The 16,800-nt window shown below is 39.0% G+C and overlaps 1 protein-coding gene across 2 annotated transcripts in view; it reads right to left on the bottom strand.

Annotated features, from left to right (window-relative positions):
- slit3 (slit homolog 3 (Drosophila)) overlaps positions 1-16,800 on the bottom strand; it is a 615,812-nt gene that overhangs the window by 510,882 nt on the left and 88,130 nt on the right. For both annotated transcript variants that reach the window (XM_061976782.1, XM_061976783.1), the window contains exon 6: positions 8,010-8,081. In XM_061976782.1, coding sequence (XP_061832766.1) covers positions 8,010-8,081 — 72 coding nt within the window. The remainder of the gene's footprint in view (positions 1-8,009; positions 8,082-16,800) is intronic.

Here is a 16,800-nt window from a genome sequence, read left to right as displayed (position 1 = left end):
CAAACATGGCAGTAGACACTTGCGACAACAACCAACATGGCAGTAGACACTTGCGACAACAACCAACATGGCAGTAGACACTTGCGACAACAACAAACATGGCAGTAGACACTTGCGACAACAACAAACATGGCAGTAGACACTTGCGACAACAACAAACATGGCAGTAGACACTTGCGACAACAACAAACATGGCAGTAGACACTTGCGACAATAACAAACATGGCAGTAGACACTTGCGATAACAACAAACATGGCAGTAGACACTTGCGACAACAACAAACATGGCAGTAGACACTTGCGGCAACAACAAACATGGCAGTAGACACTTGAAACAACAACAAACATGGCAGTAGACACTTGAAACAACAACAAACATGGCAGTAGACACTTGAAACAACAACAAACATGGCAGTAGACACTTGAAACAACAACAAACATGGCAGTAGACACTTGAAACAACAACAAACATGGCAGTAGACGCTTGAAACAACAACAAACATGGCAGTAGACACTTGAAACAACAACAAACATGGCAGAAGACACTTGAAACAACAACAAACATGGCAGTAGACACTTGAAACAACAACAAACATGGTAGTAGACCCCAAGTTAAATCATGAAATGCAACCTTTACCCGAGCAAAAACGAGGCATATTTATGTTTTGTCGTGTAGAACGTCGTCTGGAGCATACGATAGTTCGACATGTCTTAGAACGCGACCAACGTATACCGTATTTTTCGGACTATAAGTCACAGTTTTTTTCATAGTTTGGCCGGGGGTGCGACTTATACTCAGGAGCGACTTATGTGTGAAATTAACACATTACCGTAAAATATCAAATAATATTATTTAGCTCATTCACGTAAGAGACTAGACGTATAAGATTTCATGGGATTTAGCGATTAGGAGTGACAGATTGTTTGGTAAACGTATAGCATGTTCTATATGTTATAGTTATTTGAATGACTCTTACCATAATATGCTACGTTAACATACCAGGCACGTTCTCAGTTGGTTATTTATGCCTCATATAACGTACACTTATTCAGCCTGTTGTTCACTATTCTTTATTTATTTTAAATTGCCTTTCAAATGTCTATTCTTGGTGTTGGCTTTTATCAAATACATTTCCCAAAAAAATGCGACTTATATGTTTTTTCCTTCTTTATTATGCATTTTCGGCCGGTGCCACTTATACTCCGGAGCGACTTATACTCCAAAAAATACGGTACTCAAAGTTTTTGATTAAGTATAGAAATAAATTTTATAGCAGAGTTTTGTTTTGTATGCTTTTAGCGGTAATATCTGCATACTTAAATAGGTTTGCTGCACAGTGGCCCAATACAACCTATTCTAGTCATTCAACAATAAAATCATCTGGAATGACTCTTCCCTGTAAAAACCAGGGTCCCAATAATAGACACCATTGTGGTGGAAAATTATATTATATGCCGATTCGCTAGCAGCTTTAATTCTGTTTATTAGGGACAGCAATGTCCCTTTGGGACAGAGGACCCTATTGTATTTCGTGTGTTTTATTATTATTATTCCGCCGCCTCTTTGAGCTGTACTTTGACCCCCTGAACATGCTTCAAAACTCACCATATTTGACACACATCAGGACTGGCAAAAATTGCGATCTAATCAAAAAAACCAAACCCCAAAACTCAAAATTGCGCTCTAGCGCCCCCTAGGAAAAAACACAGACAAAACTGCGTGTACCTTCCGGTAGGAATGTCGTAGAGACGTGAAACAAAAACCTCTATGTAGGTCTGACTTAGACCTAGATTCAAAAATCAACAGAAAGTTGGCAATTCCCCCTTCAAAACAAGATTTTAGTAAAAACTGTCACTTTTGCCTCTTTGAGCTGTAATTTGACCCCCTTAACATGCTTCAAAACTCAAACTGGACACACACATCAGGACTGGCAAAAATTGCGATCTAATAAAAAAAACCAACCCCAAAACTCAAAATTGCGCTCTAGCGCCCCCTAGGAAGAAAACACAGACACAACTGCTCCTAGAAAGAAAACTCAGACAAAACTGCCTGTAACTTCCAGTAGGAATGTCTTAGAGACCTCTATGTAGGTCTCAGACCTACATTTCATATATTCACAATCCCCAGCAAAAATCAACAGGAAGTTTGCAATTCCCCCTTCAAAACAAAAGTTTTGTAAAAACCGGTCACCTTTTTTCAAACATTATCTCCTCTGAGCGCGTTTGTCGTGTCGGCTTCAAACTAGCACAGGAGAGAGTTTGAACCCTTGTGATTAAAAGTTGACCAAAGAGTTTTAATTACGGCTCCGGTTTGGATTTTATGTGCCGTCAAAGTCGGTCCCGTCCATCGCGGCTTGCAGCTTTAATTTTTAATTTGAATTCCTCAGGTTATAAGCCGCATTTCTGGAAGAAATGCACGGTATTGTACTCACTCATTGTATTATACATGATATACGACGTGGGTGTCAATATCAGTCTGTGTTTACTTACTTGCAAATTGGCAGGGCTGCACTAAGTCATCAACAATGTTGACTTTTCCTCCTTTCCAAGAGATCATAAAAGACTATTTCAATGCGATCATTGTGCACGTTCATGCTTTGACTGGGAAGCACCAAAAAAAAAAAAAAAGAAACTGGATAAAAGGCTCCGTAAAATGGGGGCGAAAGATGGGAAAAATGGAAAGAAAGAAAATAAAGGGCAGTAGAAGCAGTCCAGACACTGTAATTTAGTTTGTGCTGATGGCAAAGTCGGGATATGAAGAACATGAAATTTATAATGTTAAGTTTGGAAGCGTGCTTTCCCCTCTGCGCTCTTTCCAAGCGCTGTGCGAGTCCGACCGGGATCCATATTTGACTGGTGACAAATGGAGGCCTTTCCAGTTCAATTAGGGCTTTTAAGGGGAACGCTAAGCCAGGCAGCGGAGGAAATAAGACCGTCACTCAGCGAGAACAGGACGGCCGAAAAGTCAACACGGCGAGCACACGTGAAAGCGTGCGGGCCAGAGCGCCTCGACTGGAAGCCGCAGCTGACGTACATGACAGCTTCTCCCTCCCGCCGTCACGCTCAGGTTCGCCGCCTGCAGCTGCACATCACACCTCGCCGCAAACATACCGGGCCAGAGTTTCTGGACTTTCTGGGTCCTTTCCCGCTAACACCGAGGATTAGTTGGGACGGATATAAATCAACCAATTTCCATGCATTCGAATTTACGGCTTTAGAAACGCAGTAAGGGAAAGACCACTTCAGAATAAAAGTCGTCAAAAAGGAGATTTATTCTGTTTTGTTTTGCACCATCAAGTCTGTGTATTTGGAGGGTGAAAGCAAAACTACAAAACGGCAATACCGTATTTTTCGGATAATAAGGCACACTGCAGATGAATGGTCTATTTTTGGTCTTTTTTCATATATAAAGTGCACCGGATTATAGGGCGCATTAAAGAAGTCATATTATTTTTTTCTAAATGTAAAACACTTCCTTGTGGTCTACAAAACATGTAATGGTGGTCAAAATGTTGCCTAGATGATGTTTTACAGATCATCTGCAAGCCGCTTTCTGAAAGTCGCTTCCGGGTGCAACGTTTTGTGGGCGGTCTTATTTACGTGGCTTGCAGCGTCTTCTCCCCGTCATCTTTGTTGTAGCGGTGTAGCGTGCAAGGACGGGAGTGGGAGAAGTGTCAAAAGTTGGAGCTAACTGTTGTGATGACATTCAGACTTTACTTCAATCAATAACGGAGCAGCATCTCCTCATCCGGAAACAACAACACCCGTGAAAAAACATCCGACCGGAACTCTGTAATGACTAAAGTTCCTTGGGTGAATAATGTGAACTCACTACACCGGTATGTTTTAGCGCTTTCATGGTGAGTTTACTGACAGATAAGTAAGAAATTTACACTACTTTATATTAGAAATGGCAACAGCGGAGGATGACTGTCCCATAACAAGAAGATAGAGAAAAAGAAGAAGCTTATAGACTACGGCGTCGTCACGGACTACAAAGGTGGACGCGTGCAGATTTTCCGGATTTATGCAGATCCCAAATACAGATCAGCAGGTACCAGAAGGTAAGAAAAGTTGAATTTGCATAATATTGCGAAACAAAACACCAGATAATATGTCTTACCTTATACACACACACCATAATAATACTTGTATGTTGAAGCAAATCAACCGGTGCAGCCTACACTTATCTCTTATGTTTGACTGCCATCTACTTGTCAAACTTATCATTACACCATGTACCAAATAAAATAGCTTTGAGGTGGGTAAGCTCAAACAAACTCATTCCTTACATTAGGCGCACTGTCAACATGTTTCTACTGATTCCCAAAATTGCAACACCAATCCATTCATATCATCTAGGATTATTCGATATATTTTTTTTTTTTAATGGCCGGTTTTCCCCTGAAATTTTCCAATTTCCAGGAATTTCCCATTCAAATGAATGGACATTTTTATAGCTCTACAATGCACTTAATTCTCAAAATGTTGCGCCATTTTTTACACAATTCCAACCTTTTATTCATCCACCCACATTACTCTTCCGATTTTGAAAAACATGTTTTCCCTTTCCCAAAATTCCCGGTTTTACCGGAACTTTCTCCCCATTGACAATGAATGGGCAATATACAAAACTCTCCATATCCCACATTTCTTCCCCGATTCGAACCGTTCCACCATCAAAACAGTTCATGTTTGAAAAAATTCCAGGAATTCCCAAAATTCCTGGTTTTCCTAAGCCTTATTTTCACCTCTTCCTGGAAAGTTTTCACAGTCTGCATTTTTAAACTGTTTTTGACCATTCCACTTTCAAAACATTTTTCTTAGTTGGGACGAAAAATGCTCCTTTTTTTTCCTGTCAAAATTCCCGGTTTTCCCAAAATTCCAAAATATCCATTCTCAATTCAAACGGTTACATCAACATTTTTCTATCGATTCCAAAAAGTTGCAACACCAACCCATTCCTATCACCTAGAATATTTGTGCTAGTATCAATATCTTCAAAAATGTCCGGTTTTCCGAAATTTAAAAATTTCCAGGAAATTCCCATTCAAATGAATGGACGTATTCGTAGTTCTACAATGCCCTAAATTCTCAAAATGTTGCAGCATTTTTAAACCGGATTCCGACCTTTTCATCATCCACCCACATTACTCTTATAAAAAATATGTTTTTCCCTTCCCAAAATTCCCGGTTTTACAGGAATTTTCTCCCCATTGACAATGAATGGGCAATATACAAAACTCTCCATATCCCACATTTCTCCCCCAATTCAAACCGTTCCACCATCCAAACACTCCACTCACCTAGGACAATCATTTTCCAAGTTCAAAAAAATTCCAGGAATTCCCGGTTTTCCAAAGTCTTATTTTCACCCCATCCTGGAAAGTTTTCACAGTCAGCATTTTCAACCGTTTTTGACCATTCCACCTTCAAAACATTCCTCTTAGTTAGGACAAAAAATGCTCTTTTTTTTCCTGTCAAAATTCCCGGTTTTCCCGAAATACCCATTCTCAATTCAAACTGTTACTACGTCAACATTTTTCTACCGATTCCACAAGTTGCAACACCAACCCATTCCTATCATCTAGGATATTGGTGCTGGTACCAATATTTTCAAAAATGTCCGGTTTTCCCGAAATGTTTAAATTTCCAGGAAATTCCCATTCAAATGAATGGACATATTCCTAGTTCTACAATGCAGTTAAAATTCTCAAAATGTTGTGCCATTTTTAAACCCGATTCAGACCTTTTAAGCATCCACCCACATTACTTTTCCGATTTCAAAAAACATGTTTTCCCTTTCCCAAAATTCCCGGTTTTACCGGAATCTTCTCCCCATTGACAATGAATGAGCAATATACAAAACTCTCTATATCCCACATTTCTCCCCCAATTCAAACCGTTCCACCATCCAAACACTCAACTTACCTAGGACAATCATTTTCTAAGTTAAAAAAAAAATTCCAGGAATTCCCAGTTTTCCAAAGTCCTATTTTCACCCCATCCTGGAAAGTTTTCACAGTCAGCATTTTCAACCGTTTTTGACCATTCCACCTTCAAAACATTCCTCTTAGTTAGGACAAAAAATGCTCTTTTTTTTCCTGTCAAAATTCCCGGTTTTCCCGAAATACCCATTCTCAATTCAAACTGTTACTACGTCAACATTTTTCTACCGATTCCACAAGTTGCAACACCAACCCATTCCTATCATCTAGGATATTGGTGCTGGTACCAATATTTTCAAAAATGTCCGGTTTTCCCGAAATGTTTAAATTTCCAGGAAATTCCCATTCAAATGAATGGACATATTCCTAGTTCTACAATGCAGTTAAAATTCTCAAAATGTTGTGCCATTTTTAAACCCGATTCAGACCTTTTAATCATCCACCCACATTACTTTTCCGATTTCAAAAAACATGTTTTCCCTTTCCCAAAATTCCCGGTTTTACCGGAATCTTCTCCCCATTGACAATGAATGAGCAATATACAAAACTCTCTATATCCCACATTTCTCCCCCAATTCAAACCGTTCCACCATCCAAACACTCAACTTACCTAGGACAATCATTTTCTAAGTTAAAAAAAAAATTCCAGGAATTCCCAGTTTTCCAAAGTCCTATTTTCACCCCATCCTGGAAAGTTTTCACAGTCAGCATTTTCAACCGTTTTTGACCATTGCACCTTCAAAACATTCCTCTTCGTTAGGACGAAAAATGCTCTTTTTTTTCCTGTCAAAATTCCCGGTTTTCCTGAAATACCCATTCTCAATTCAAACTGTTACTACGTCAACATTTTTCTACCGATTACACAAGTTGCAACACCAACCCATTCCTATCATCTAGGATATTGGTGCTGGTACCAATATTTTCAAAAATGTCCGGTTTTCCCGAAATGTTTAAATTTCCAGGAAATTCCCATTCAAATGAATGGACATATTCCTAGTTCTACAATGCCCTAAATTCTCAAAATTTTGCGCCATTTTTAAACCGGATATCGACCTATTAATCATCCACCCACATTACTATTCAGATTTTCAAAAAACATGTTTTCCCTGTCCCCAAATTCCCGGCTTTACCGGAATTTTCTCCCCATTGACAATGAATGGGCAATATATAAAACTCTCCATAGCCCACATTGCTCAATTGATTCGAACCGTTCCAACTTCAAAACACTCCACTCACCCTGGACATTCAGGCATTTCAGTTCCATGTCAGTGTGTATACCACAACAACAGCTGTTCAATAATGAATGTTACATTAAACAAACAATAATATACCTCTTGCTTTGTATGATTGGTACTGTTTTATTATCCTCTTAGGCGAGATCCACCCAGGGATGGGGCCACGTGTAGGGTTGTTCTGTTGACAATTTACGATTTAATTCTAAGATTTACTCATTCGCTGCAAAGTTCACATTTTCCTTTGTAATAAAAAGTAGTATGTTGTCTCCAAAGTGGTTAAAAAAAATAAAAAAATAAAAAAACGGAGGTGAGAAGTTTAACATCCCGGCGGTGGTATTTCCTCTCCCGACCACTCCTTGCACATGAATAGACAGTACAGTATATCACTAGTATGCAGTCATGCACACACACACACACACACACACACACACACACACACACTAACACACACGCCTGCAGTATATAATCAAAAGTGATTGCGGACACACACACACACAATCAAAAGCCCCACAAAAAATGCTACAACGTTGACCCCCAAGTGACTTCATCAGAGGATTCAGCAAAGATGGCGGGGGAACAGCACCTATGGGAGGTCAGACTTGAGCCGACACTCCCATATCGCATATTTCCCCGGCAAAAAAACTAAATTCCCAGCAAATTATTCATCTCCCAAAGTCCCCAAGTCGCCACACAACACGCACATATTTGTGCACCGAGCGCCGCACTCAAACTCTCCACCAAAGAGCGAGCAGCGCCTTTGCACGTCAGCACATAAGGAAGCAAGACAAGAAAACGAAGAGGCGCGGTTCCACACAGGTGTACTTACAGTCTGCCGAGTTTGGGGTTGGACTGGAAGAGAAGTTCTGGGAGAAGAGTCAGTTTGTTTCTGTTCAGACGACTGAAATGGAGGAAAGAAGAAATGAATAATTCATACAGAGTACGACAAATAAACAATACAGTATGCAGCAGGGGTTCTTCACCCAAATGTTCTACTCAAATATTAACACTGAATTAGTAATCTTACTCTTGATTTTAATCAGATGTAATACAAAACCCAAAACCAGTGAAGCCTTTCCTTTTAACAACACTCAGTGAACATTTGGGAACTGAGGAGACACACTTTTGAAGCTTTTCAGGTGGAATTCTTTCCCATTCTTGCTTGATGTACAGCTTAAGTTGTTCAACAGTCCGGGGTCTCCGTTGTGGTATTTTAAGCTTCATAATGCACCACACATTTTCAATGGGAGACAGGTCTGGACTACAGGCAGGCCAGTCTAGTACCCGCACTCTTTTACTATGAAGCCACGCTGTTGTAACACATGCAGAATGTGGCTTGACATTGTCTTGCTGAAATAAGCAGGGGCGTCCATGAAAAAGACGTTGCTTGGATGGCAACATATGTTGCTCCAAAACCTTTATGTACCTTTCAGCATTAATGGTGCCTTCACAGATGTGTAAGTTACCCATGCCTTGGACACTAATACACCCCCATACCATCACAGATGCTGGCTTTTCAACTTTGCGCCTATAACAATCCGGATGGTTGTTTTCCTCTTTGGTCCAGAGGACACGACGTCCACAGTTTCCAAAAAAAATTTGAAATGTGGACTTGTCAGACCACAAAACATTTTTCCACTTTGCATCAGTCCATCTTAGATGAGCTCGGGCCCAGCGAAGCCGGCGGCGTTTCTGGGTGTTGTTGATAAATGGCTTTCACTTTGCATAGTAGAGTTTTAACTTGCACATAGAGTTGTAGCGACCAACGGTAGTTACTGACAATGGTTTTCTGAAGTGTTCCTGAGCCCATGTGGTGATATCTTTTACAGACTGATGTCGCTTTTTTGATGCAGTACCGCCTGAGGGATCCAAGGCCACAGGCATTCAATGTTATGTGCAGTGATTTCTCCAGATTCTCTGAACCTTTTGATGATATTACGGACCATAGATGGTGAAATCCCTAAATTCCCTGTTCAACAATTTGCTCACGCATTTGTTCACAAAGTGGTGAACCTCGCCCCATCCTTGTTTGTGAATGACTGAGCTTTTCATGGAAGCTGCTTTTATACCCAATCATGGCACCCACCTGTTCCCAATTAGCCTGTTCAGCTTTGGGATGTTCCAAATAAGTGTTTGATGAGCATTCCTCAACTTTCTCACTCTTTTTTGCCACTTGTGCCAGCTTTTTTGAAACGTGTTGCAGGCATCAAATTCCAAATGAGCTAATATTTGAAAAAAACGAAGTTTTCCAGTTCGAACATTAAATATCTGGTCTTTACAGTCTATTCAATTGAATATAAGTTAAAAAGGATTTGCAAATCATTGTATTCTGTTTTTATTATCCATTTACACAACGTGCCAACTTCACTGGTTTTGGGTTTTGTAATTACATCTTACCTACTTAGTTTAACAGGATACACCTTGTCAAACAATATTAAAGCATGTGGTAAACGCAAAGATTATCATCAAGGCTAAGGTCAGGCTGATTACAATAATAAATACTTGTAAACAAAGTGCTCTGATACAAAAATTAAATGTACAAACATTTATTTAGTGCTAAAATCTAAATAAAGTAGTAGTGAATAATTATAATATATATGTATTTTAACTAACCTGTCCAAAAGTAGCCACTTTAGTCATAATTTTTGCGCTCAACAAATTTCTCTATGACTTTAGCTCCTGTGTGATATTGTCATTACTGCCACAAGTGGTGGAAAAGTGTATTACACCCGAGCCCATACGGACCACAGCTGAGAGAAATATATTTTCGGTGGCCCTCTAGGGGGCGCTTGCCTCATGGTTAAGAATCACTGGCCTACAGGGGAGGATGTGGGCATATTCAATGTGAATGATTGATTGGGATTCATGGTGGGTTCAAAGGTCAGACTCAGGAGAGACTATGGGGTTTCCTGTGATCATGACCCTCAGGTTATCATGTGCAACCTTTAAATGCACTTATCACCGGCAGGCCCTGATGGCGAGAGAGTAAAGAGTGGGAAAGAAGTTTCCCGATATGTAAAGTTACTGTAGCTTCTTCAACAAATATTTAACCTATATGTTAGGTAGCTAGCATATATGTTATGAGGCCATATTTGGAGAGTCGCTGCTATTAATGAAATGTGATATACAAGTTCCTTTTTACCTTTAAGCAATCAAACTTTGTATACACACCAAAATAATAATACACACGTACACATGGCACTATTGACAATAACAGGTTAAAATGCCACCTTAATCTATGAAAATATTAATTATTTTAATTAAAATATTTTTTGAAAAAGAATAAAAAATATACAATAAAGAAATAAAAATAGAACATTTTAATTATAATAGTAGTAATAATAGCAATAATATAAATCGAGAATAACCTGAGGGTTTATCATGATCAGTAAAAAGCCTGATTAAAAAGATGTGTCCTGAACCTTTTTAAAAAATATATGTATATACTTAATAATAGTCCAGAGTGCATGAGAAAGTACAAGTATCTCTCTTTGACCACATTAATTACCAGAGATGTCCGCCAATATCGGCCGATAAATGCTTTAAAATGTAATATCGGAAATTATCGGTATCGTTTTTTTATTATTATCGGTAACGTTTTTTTTGTTTGTTTTTATTTTTATTTTTTTTGTATTAAATCAATATAAAAACACAAGATACACTTACAATTAATACACCAACCCAAAAAACCTTCCTCCCCCATTTACACTCATTTACACTCATTCACACAAAAGGGTTGTTCCTTTCGGTTATTAATATTCTGGTTCCTACATTATATATCAATATATATCAATACAGTCTGCAAGGGATACAGTCCGTAAGCACACATGATTGTGCGTGCTGCTGGTCCACTAATAGTACTAACTTTTAATCGTTAATTTTACTCATTTTCATTAATTACTAGTTTCTATGTAACTGTTTTTATATTGTTTTACTTTCTTTTTTTATTCAAGAAAATGTTTTTAATTTATTTATCTTATTTTATTTATTTATTTATTTTTAAAAAGGATTTTATCTTCACCATACCTGGTTGTCCAAATTAGGCATTATAATGTGTTAATTCCACGACTGTATATATCGGTTGATATCGTTATCGGTTGATATCGGTATCGGTAATTAAGGGTTTGGTCAATATCGGAAATCGGCAAAAAGCCATTATCGGACATTCCTATTAATTACAAATGATATTGCAAAACACAGCAGCAACAGAACCAATGTTGTATTTGGAGATGCAAGATTGTCTTGTAAAAACATGGGCTGGTTACCAATTTTAAAAAAGTACACTCGTTTCATTTCAAATTTGACTCGATTGTAGCTGAGATAGGCTCCAGCGCCCCCCGCAACCCCAAAGGGAATAAGCGGTAGAAAATGGATGGATGGATGGAATAATTCAAAGAGCCGATTTCTAAGGCACCAAAACCTTTCCCCAACATAAGCGGGAGTTAGAAATGTGTCAGGTCATGTGTGGCTGCAGCAGCAAAATCACTTAAACTCACAAATAAGCATCGTTGGTGCAACAAAATGACAAATATTGCAACGTACTGTAAGGTCTAAAAGTGCCGTGTTTGTTAAAATTAAATGTTTTGGTCAGTCCTTTAAATAAATTCACCAATAAGAATTCTACTTAGTATCTCCCATCACTGTGTGAATGTCCAAGCTTAAGATCAATCATCGATTTATCATTAATTTACCGCGCTCCACTAAATCGGAACCGTTCAAGTATCAAAACGTTCAGCTTGACCGGGAATCGTGAGCTATTCAAAAATTTTTTTTAAATAAATATCCCGGATTACCCAAAATACCCGGTTTTGCTCATTGTCAATGAATGGACCCATTTTCAAACATGCACAACCCCCACATTTCTCCCCCGATTGGAACCGTTCCACCTGCATGCCACACATTTGCCTTATATGGGCATGCTTCCTCTCCCTGCCACCTGGAAATCAGTAAATCAGTAGCTTGACTACTGATTTACAAACTTCAACACGATTTAGATAAAGCTTCTTTTTGGAACTACCTCAGGTTGAATAGTGTTCCCAAGAAGAATGTTGTCGTTTTTCTTCAATCTGTCAATCCTTTCCGTGTCCTGGCCAGGTAAGGTTCCCAACCACTCCACTCAAAGAAATTCCAGGAATTCCCAGAATTCCCGTTTTTCCAAAGCCCTATTTTCACCTCTTCCTGAAAAGTTTTCACAGTCTGCATTTTTCAACCGTTTTTGACCATTCCACCTTCAAAACATTCCTCTTAGTCGGGACGACAAATGCTCCTATTTTTTTTCTGACAAAATTCCCGGTTTTCCCGAAATTCTGAAATACCTATTCTCAATTCAAACAGTTACTACGTCAACATTTTTCTACCGATTCCAAAAATAGCAATACCAACGCATTCATATCCACGATATTTGTGCTAGTATCAGTATTTTCAAAAATGTCCGGTTTTCCCGAAATGTCCACATTTCCAGGAAATTCCCATTCAAATGAATGGACATATTCATAGTTCTACAATGCCATACATTTTCAAAATGTGCCATTTTTAAACCCCATTCCGAACATTAATCATTCACCCACATTATTCTTCCGATTTCAAAAAACATTTTCCCTCTCCCAAAATTCCCGGTTTTACCGGAATTTTCTTCCCATTGACAATGAATGGGCAATATAGAAAACTCTCCATATCTCACATTTCTCCCCCGATTCGAACCGTGTCACCATCCAAACACTCAACTTACCAATCGTTTTCCAAGTTCCAAAAAATTCCAGGGATTCCCAGAAATCCCGGTTTTCCAAAGCCTTATTTCTTCCTTCTTTTTGGAAAGTTTTCACAGTGCCCATTTTACAATCGTTTTGACCATTCCACCTTCAAAACATTCCTCTTAGTTGGGACGACAAATGCTCCTATTTTTTTCCTGTCAAAATTCCCGGTTTTCCCGAAATACCCATTCTCATTTCAAACTGTTACTACGTCAACATGTTTCTACCAATTCCAAATATTACAACACCAGCCCATTCATATCATCTAGGATATTTGTGCTCGTATCAATATTTTCAAAAATGTCCGGTTTTCCCGAAATTTCCACATTTCCAGGAAATTCCCATTCAAATGAATGGACATATTCATAGTTCTACAATGCCCTAAATTTTCAAAATGTTGTGCCATTTTTAAACCCCATTCCGACCTTTTAATCATTCACCCACATTATTCTTCCGATTTCAAAAAACATTTTCCCTCTCCCAAAATTCCCGGTTTTACCGGAATTTTCTCCCCATTGACAATGAACGGGCAATATACAAAACACTCCATATCCCACATTTCTCCCCCGATTCAAACTGTTCCACCATCCAAACACTCCACTTACCTAGGACAATCATTTTCCAAGTTCCAAAAAGTTCCAGGGTTTCACAGAAATCCCGGTTTTCCAAAGCCTTATTTTCCCTTCTTTCTGGAAAGTTTTCACAGTGCCCATTTTTCAATCGTTTTTGACCATTCCACCTTCAAAATATTCCTCTTAATTGGGACGACAAATGCTAAAAAATTTTCGTGTCAAAATTCCCGGTTTTCCCGAAATTCCAAAATACCAATTCTCAAATCAAAGTTGTTTTTTTGTTTGTTTTTGTTTTCTTTTATTAAATCAACATAAAAAACACAATATACACTTACAATTAGTGCACCAACCCAAAAAACCTCCCTCCCCCATTTACATTCATTCACACAAAAGGGTTGTTTCCTTCTGTTATTAATATTCTGGTTTCTACTATATATATCAATTCAGTCTGCAAGGGATACAGTCAATCCAAAGTGTTACTAGGTCAAAAAAATGTTACTGATTCCAAAAATTGCAACACCAACCCATTCATATCATCGAGGATATTTGTGCTAGTATCAATATTTTCTAAAAATGTCCAGTTTTCCCGAAATGTCCACATTTCCAGGAAATTCCCATTCAAATGATTGGACATATTCATAGTTCTACAATGCCCTAAATTCTCAAAATGTTGTGCCATTTTTAAACCCCATTCCGACCTTTTAATCATCCACCCACATCATTCTTCCGATTTAAAAAAACATATTTTCCCTCTCCCCAAATTCCCGGTTTTACCGGAAATTTTCTTCCCATTGACAATGAATGGGCAATATACAAAACTCTCCATATCCCACATTTCTCCCCGATTCGAACCGTTCCACCATCCATACAGTACACTTACCACACAGTCATTTTCCAAGTTCCAAAAAATTCCAGGGATTCCCAGAAATCCCGGTTTTCCAAAGCCTTATTTTCCCTTCTTTCTGGAAAGTTTTCACAGCGCCCATTTTACAATCGTTTTTGACCATTCCACCTTCAAAACATTCCTCTTAGTTGGGACGACAAATGCTATTTTAGTTTTCCCGAAATTCCGAAATACCAATTCTCAAATCAAACAGTTTTTTTTTGTTTTCTTTTATTAAATCAACATGAAAAACACAAGATACACTTACAATTAGTGCACCAACCCAAAAAAACTCCCTTCCCCATTTACACTCATTCACACTCATTCACACAAAAGGGTTGTTTCTTTCTGTTATTAATATTCTGGTTCCTACATTATATATCAATATATATCAATACAGTCTGAAAGGGATACATACAGTCAATTCAAAGTGTTACGAGGTCAAAAAAATGTTACCGAATCCAAAAATTGCAACACCAACCCATTAATATCATCTAGGATATTTGTGCTAGTATCAATATTTTCAAAAATGTCCGGTTTTCCCGTAATGTTCCAATTTTCAGAAAAGTTCCATTAAAATGAATGGACATATTCATAGTTCTACAATGCCCTAAATTCTCAAAATGTTGCGCCATTTTTAAACCCCATTCCGACCTTTTAATCATCCACCCACATTACTCTTTCGATTTCGAAAAACATGTTTTCCCTTTCCCAAAAATCGCGGTTTTACCGGAATGTTCTCCCCATTGACAATGAATGGGAAACAGACAAAACTCTCCATATCTCACATTTCTCCCACGATTCGAACCGTTCCACCATCTAAACACTACACTCACCTAGGACAATCATTTTCCAAGTTCCACTCACACGTATCAGCGGTTCACGCACAAAGGGCATTCACCCGCAATTCCTACAGGAATGGCAAATTCTAGTTACCTTACCATGTTCTGATAAAACTGATAGTAATTACTATGATTCAGAGATGTCATGCGAAAATGGAAATAGGTCAAATATAGATATTGTAAGTCTATACGTTAGGTCAGGAAAAAACACAGAATATTTCATCCCGACATGCTTGTTTCGCAGGATTTTATTGTTGATTTTATCGTAAGTCTATGTATGTTCGAAATAAACTTTAAAAACTACAAGTACTCACAAACATCCAAACGCCTCCTGCCTCTATGCTCATAATTATAGCAGGCCAACAAAGGTTGGGACCAAAAGATGTATTGGTTCCTCAGAGACAAAAAATGTGTGGAGTGTTGAAGGTCATAAGGTCGAAAAATAGAATCCACAGCGGAGAAGAGACAGACACTGACCTTTGAACCTGTGTGATTCTGATAACAAGACCCCGACTTTCACCCGCCGCTGGAAAGGGAGTCCAAGAAGACAGGTCACATGCTCTAGAGGGGCCCCACGGTCCTCATTTAGCGTGAATAAGCGCATGGAAAAATGTCAAATGAATGACACGGGGCTTCCCTGCTCCATCATTGAACATAATATTATGGCTAAGTCCCCAAGATAGCCTCATTGTACCCTGTGGTGTACGGTGTGCCAGGAACATGTGCAACTTTGGCTTAACCAAGCAAGTCTAAGACTCGATCTGACCAATCTAAGTCTATGAGCCCAAAATGATGAAGCCTACTGAGGTATTGGCACCAGCCGCTAGACTAGATCTGACCAATCTAAGTCTATGAGCCGTAACTGATGAAGCCTACTGAGGTATTGGCACCAGCCGCTAGACTAGATCTGACCAATCTAAGTCTATGAGCCCTAACTGGGGACGCCTACAGAGGTATTGGCACCAGTCGCTAGACTAGATCTGACCAATCCAAGTCTATGAGCCTAAACTGATGAAGCCTACTGAGGTATTGGCACCAGCCGCTAGACTAGATCTGACCAATCCAAGTCTATGAGCCCAAACTGATGAAGCCTACTGAGGTATTGGCACCAGTCGCTAGACTCGATCTGACCAATCTAAATCTATGAGCCCAAACTGATGAAGCCTACTGAGGTATTGGCACCTGCCGCTAGACTAGATCTGACCAATCCAAGTCTAAGACTGGATCTGACCAATCCTAGTCTATGAGCACGAACTGATGAAGCCTACTGAGGTATTGGCACCAGCCGCTAGACTAGATCTGACCAATCCAAGTCTATGAGCCCAAACTGATGAAGCCTACTGAGGTATTGGCACCAGTCGCTAGACTCGATCTGACCAATCTAAATCTATGAGCCCAAACTGATGAAGCCTACTGAGGTATTGGCACCTGCCGCTAGACTAGATCTGACCAATCTAAGTCTATGATCCTTAACTGATGAAGCCTACTGAAGTATTGGCACCAACTGCTAGACTAGATCTGACAAATCTAAGTCTATGAACCCAAACTGATGAAGCCTACTGAGGTATTGGCA

This window comes from Nerophis lumbriciformis, linkage group LG16 (assembly GCF_033978685.3).
Source record: "Nerophis lumbriciformis linkage group LG16, RoL_Nlum_v2.1, whole genome shotgun sequence".
Taxonomy (NCBI): Eukaryota; Metazoa; Chordata; class Actinopteri; order Syngnathiformes; family Syngnathidae; genus Nerophis; species Nerophis lumbriciformis.
Note: the sequence above shows the minus strand (reverse complement) of the source record. Positions and strands in the feature narration are given on the sequence as shown.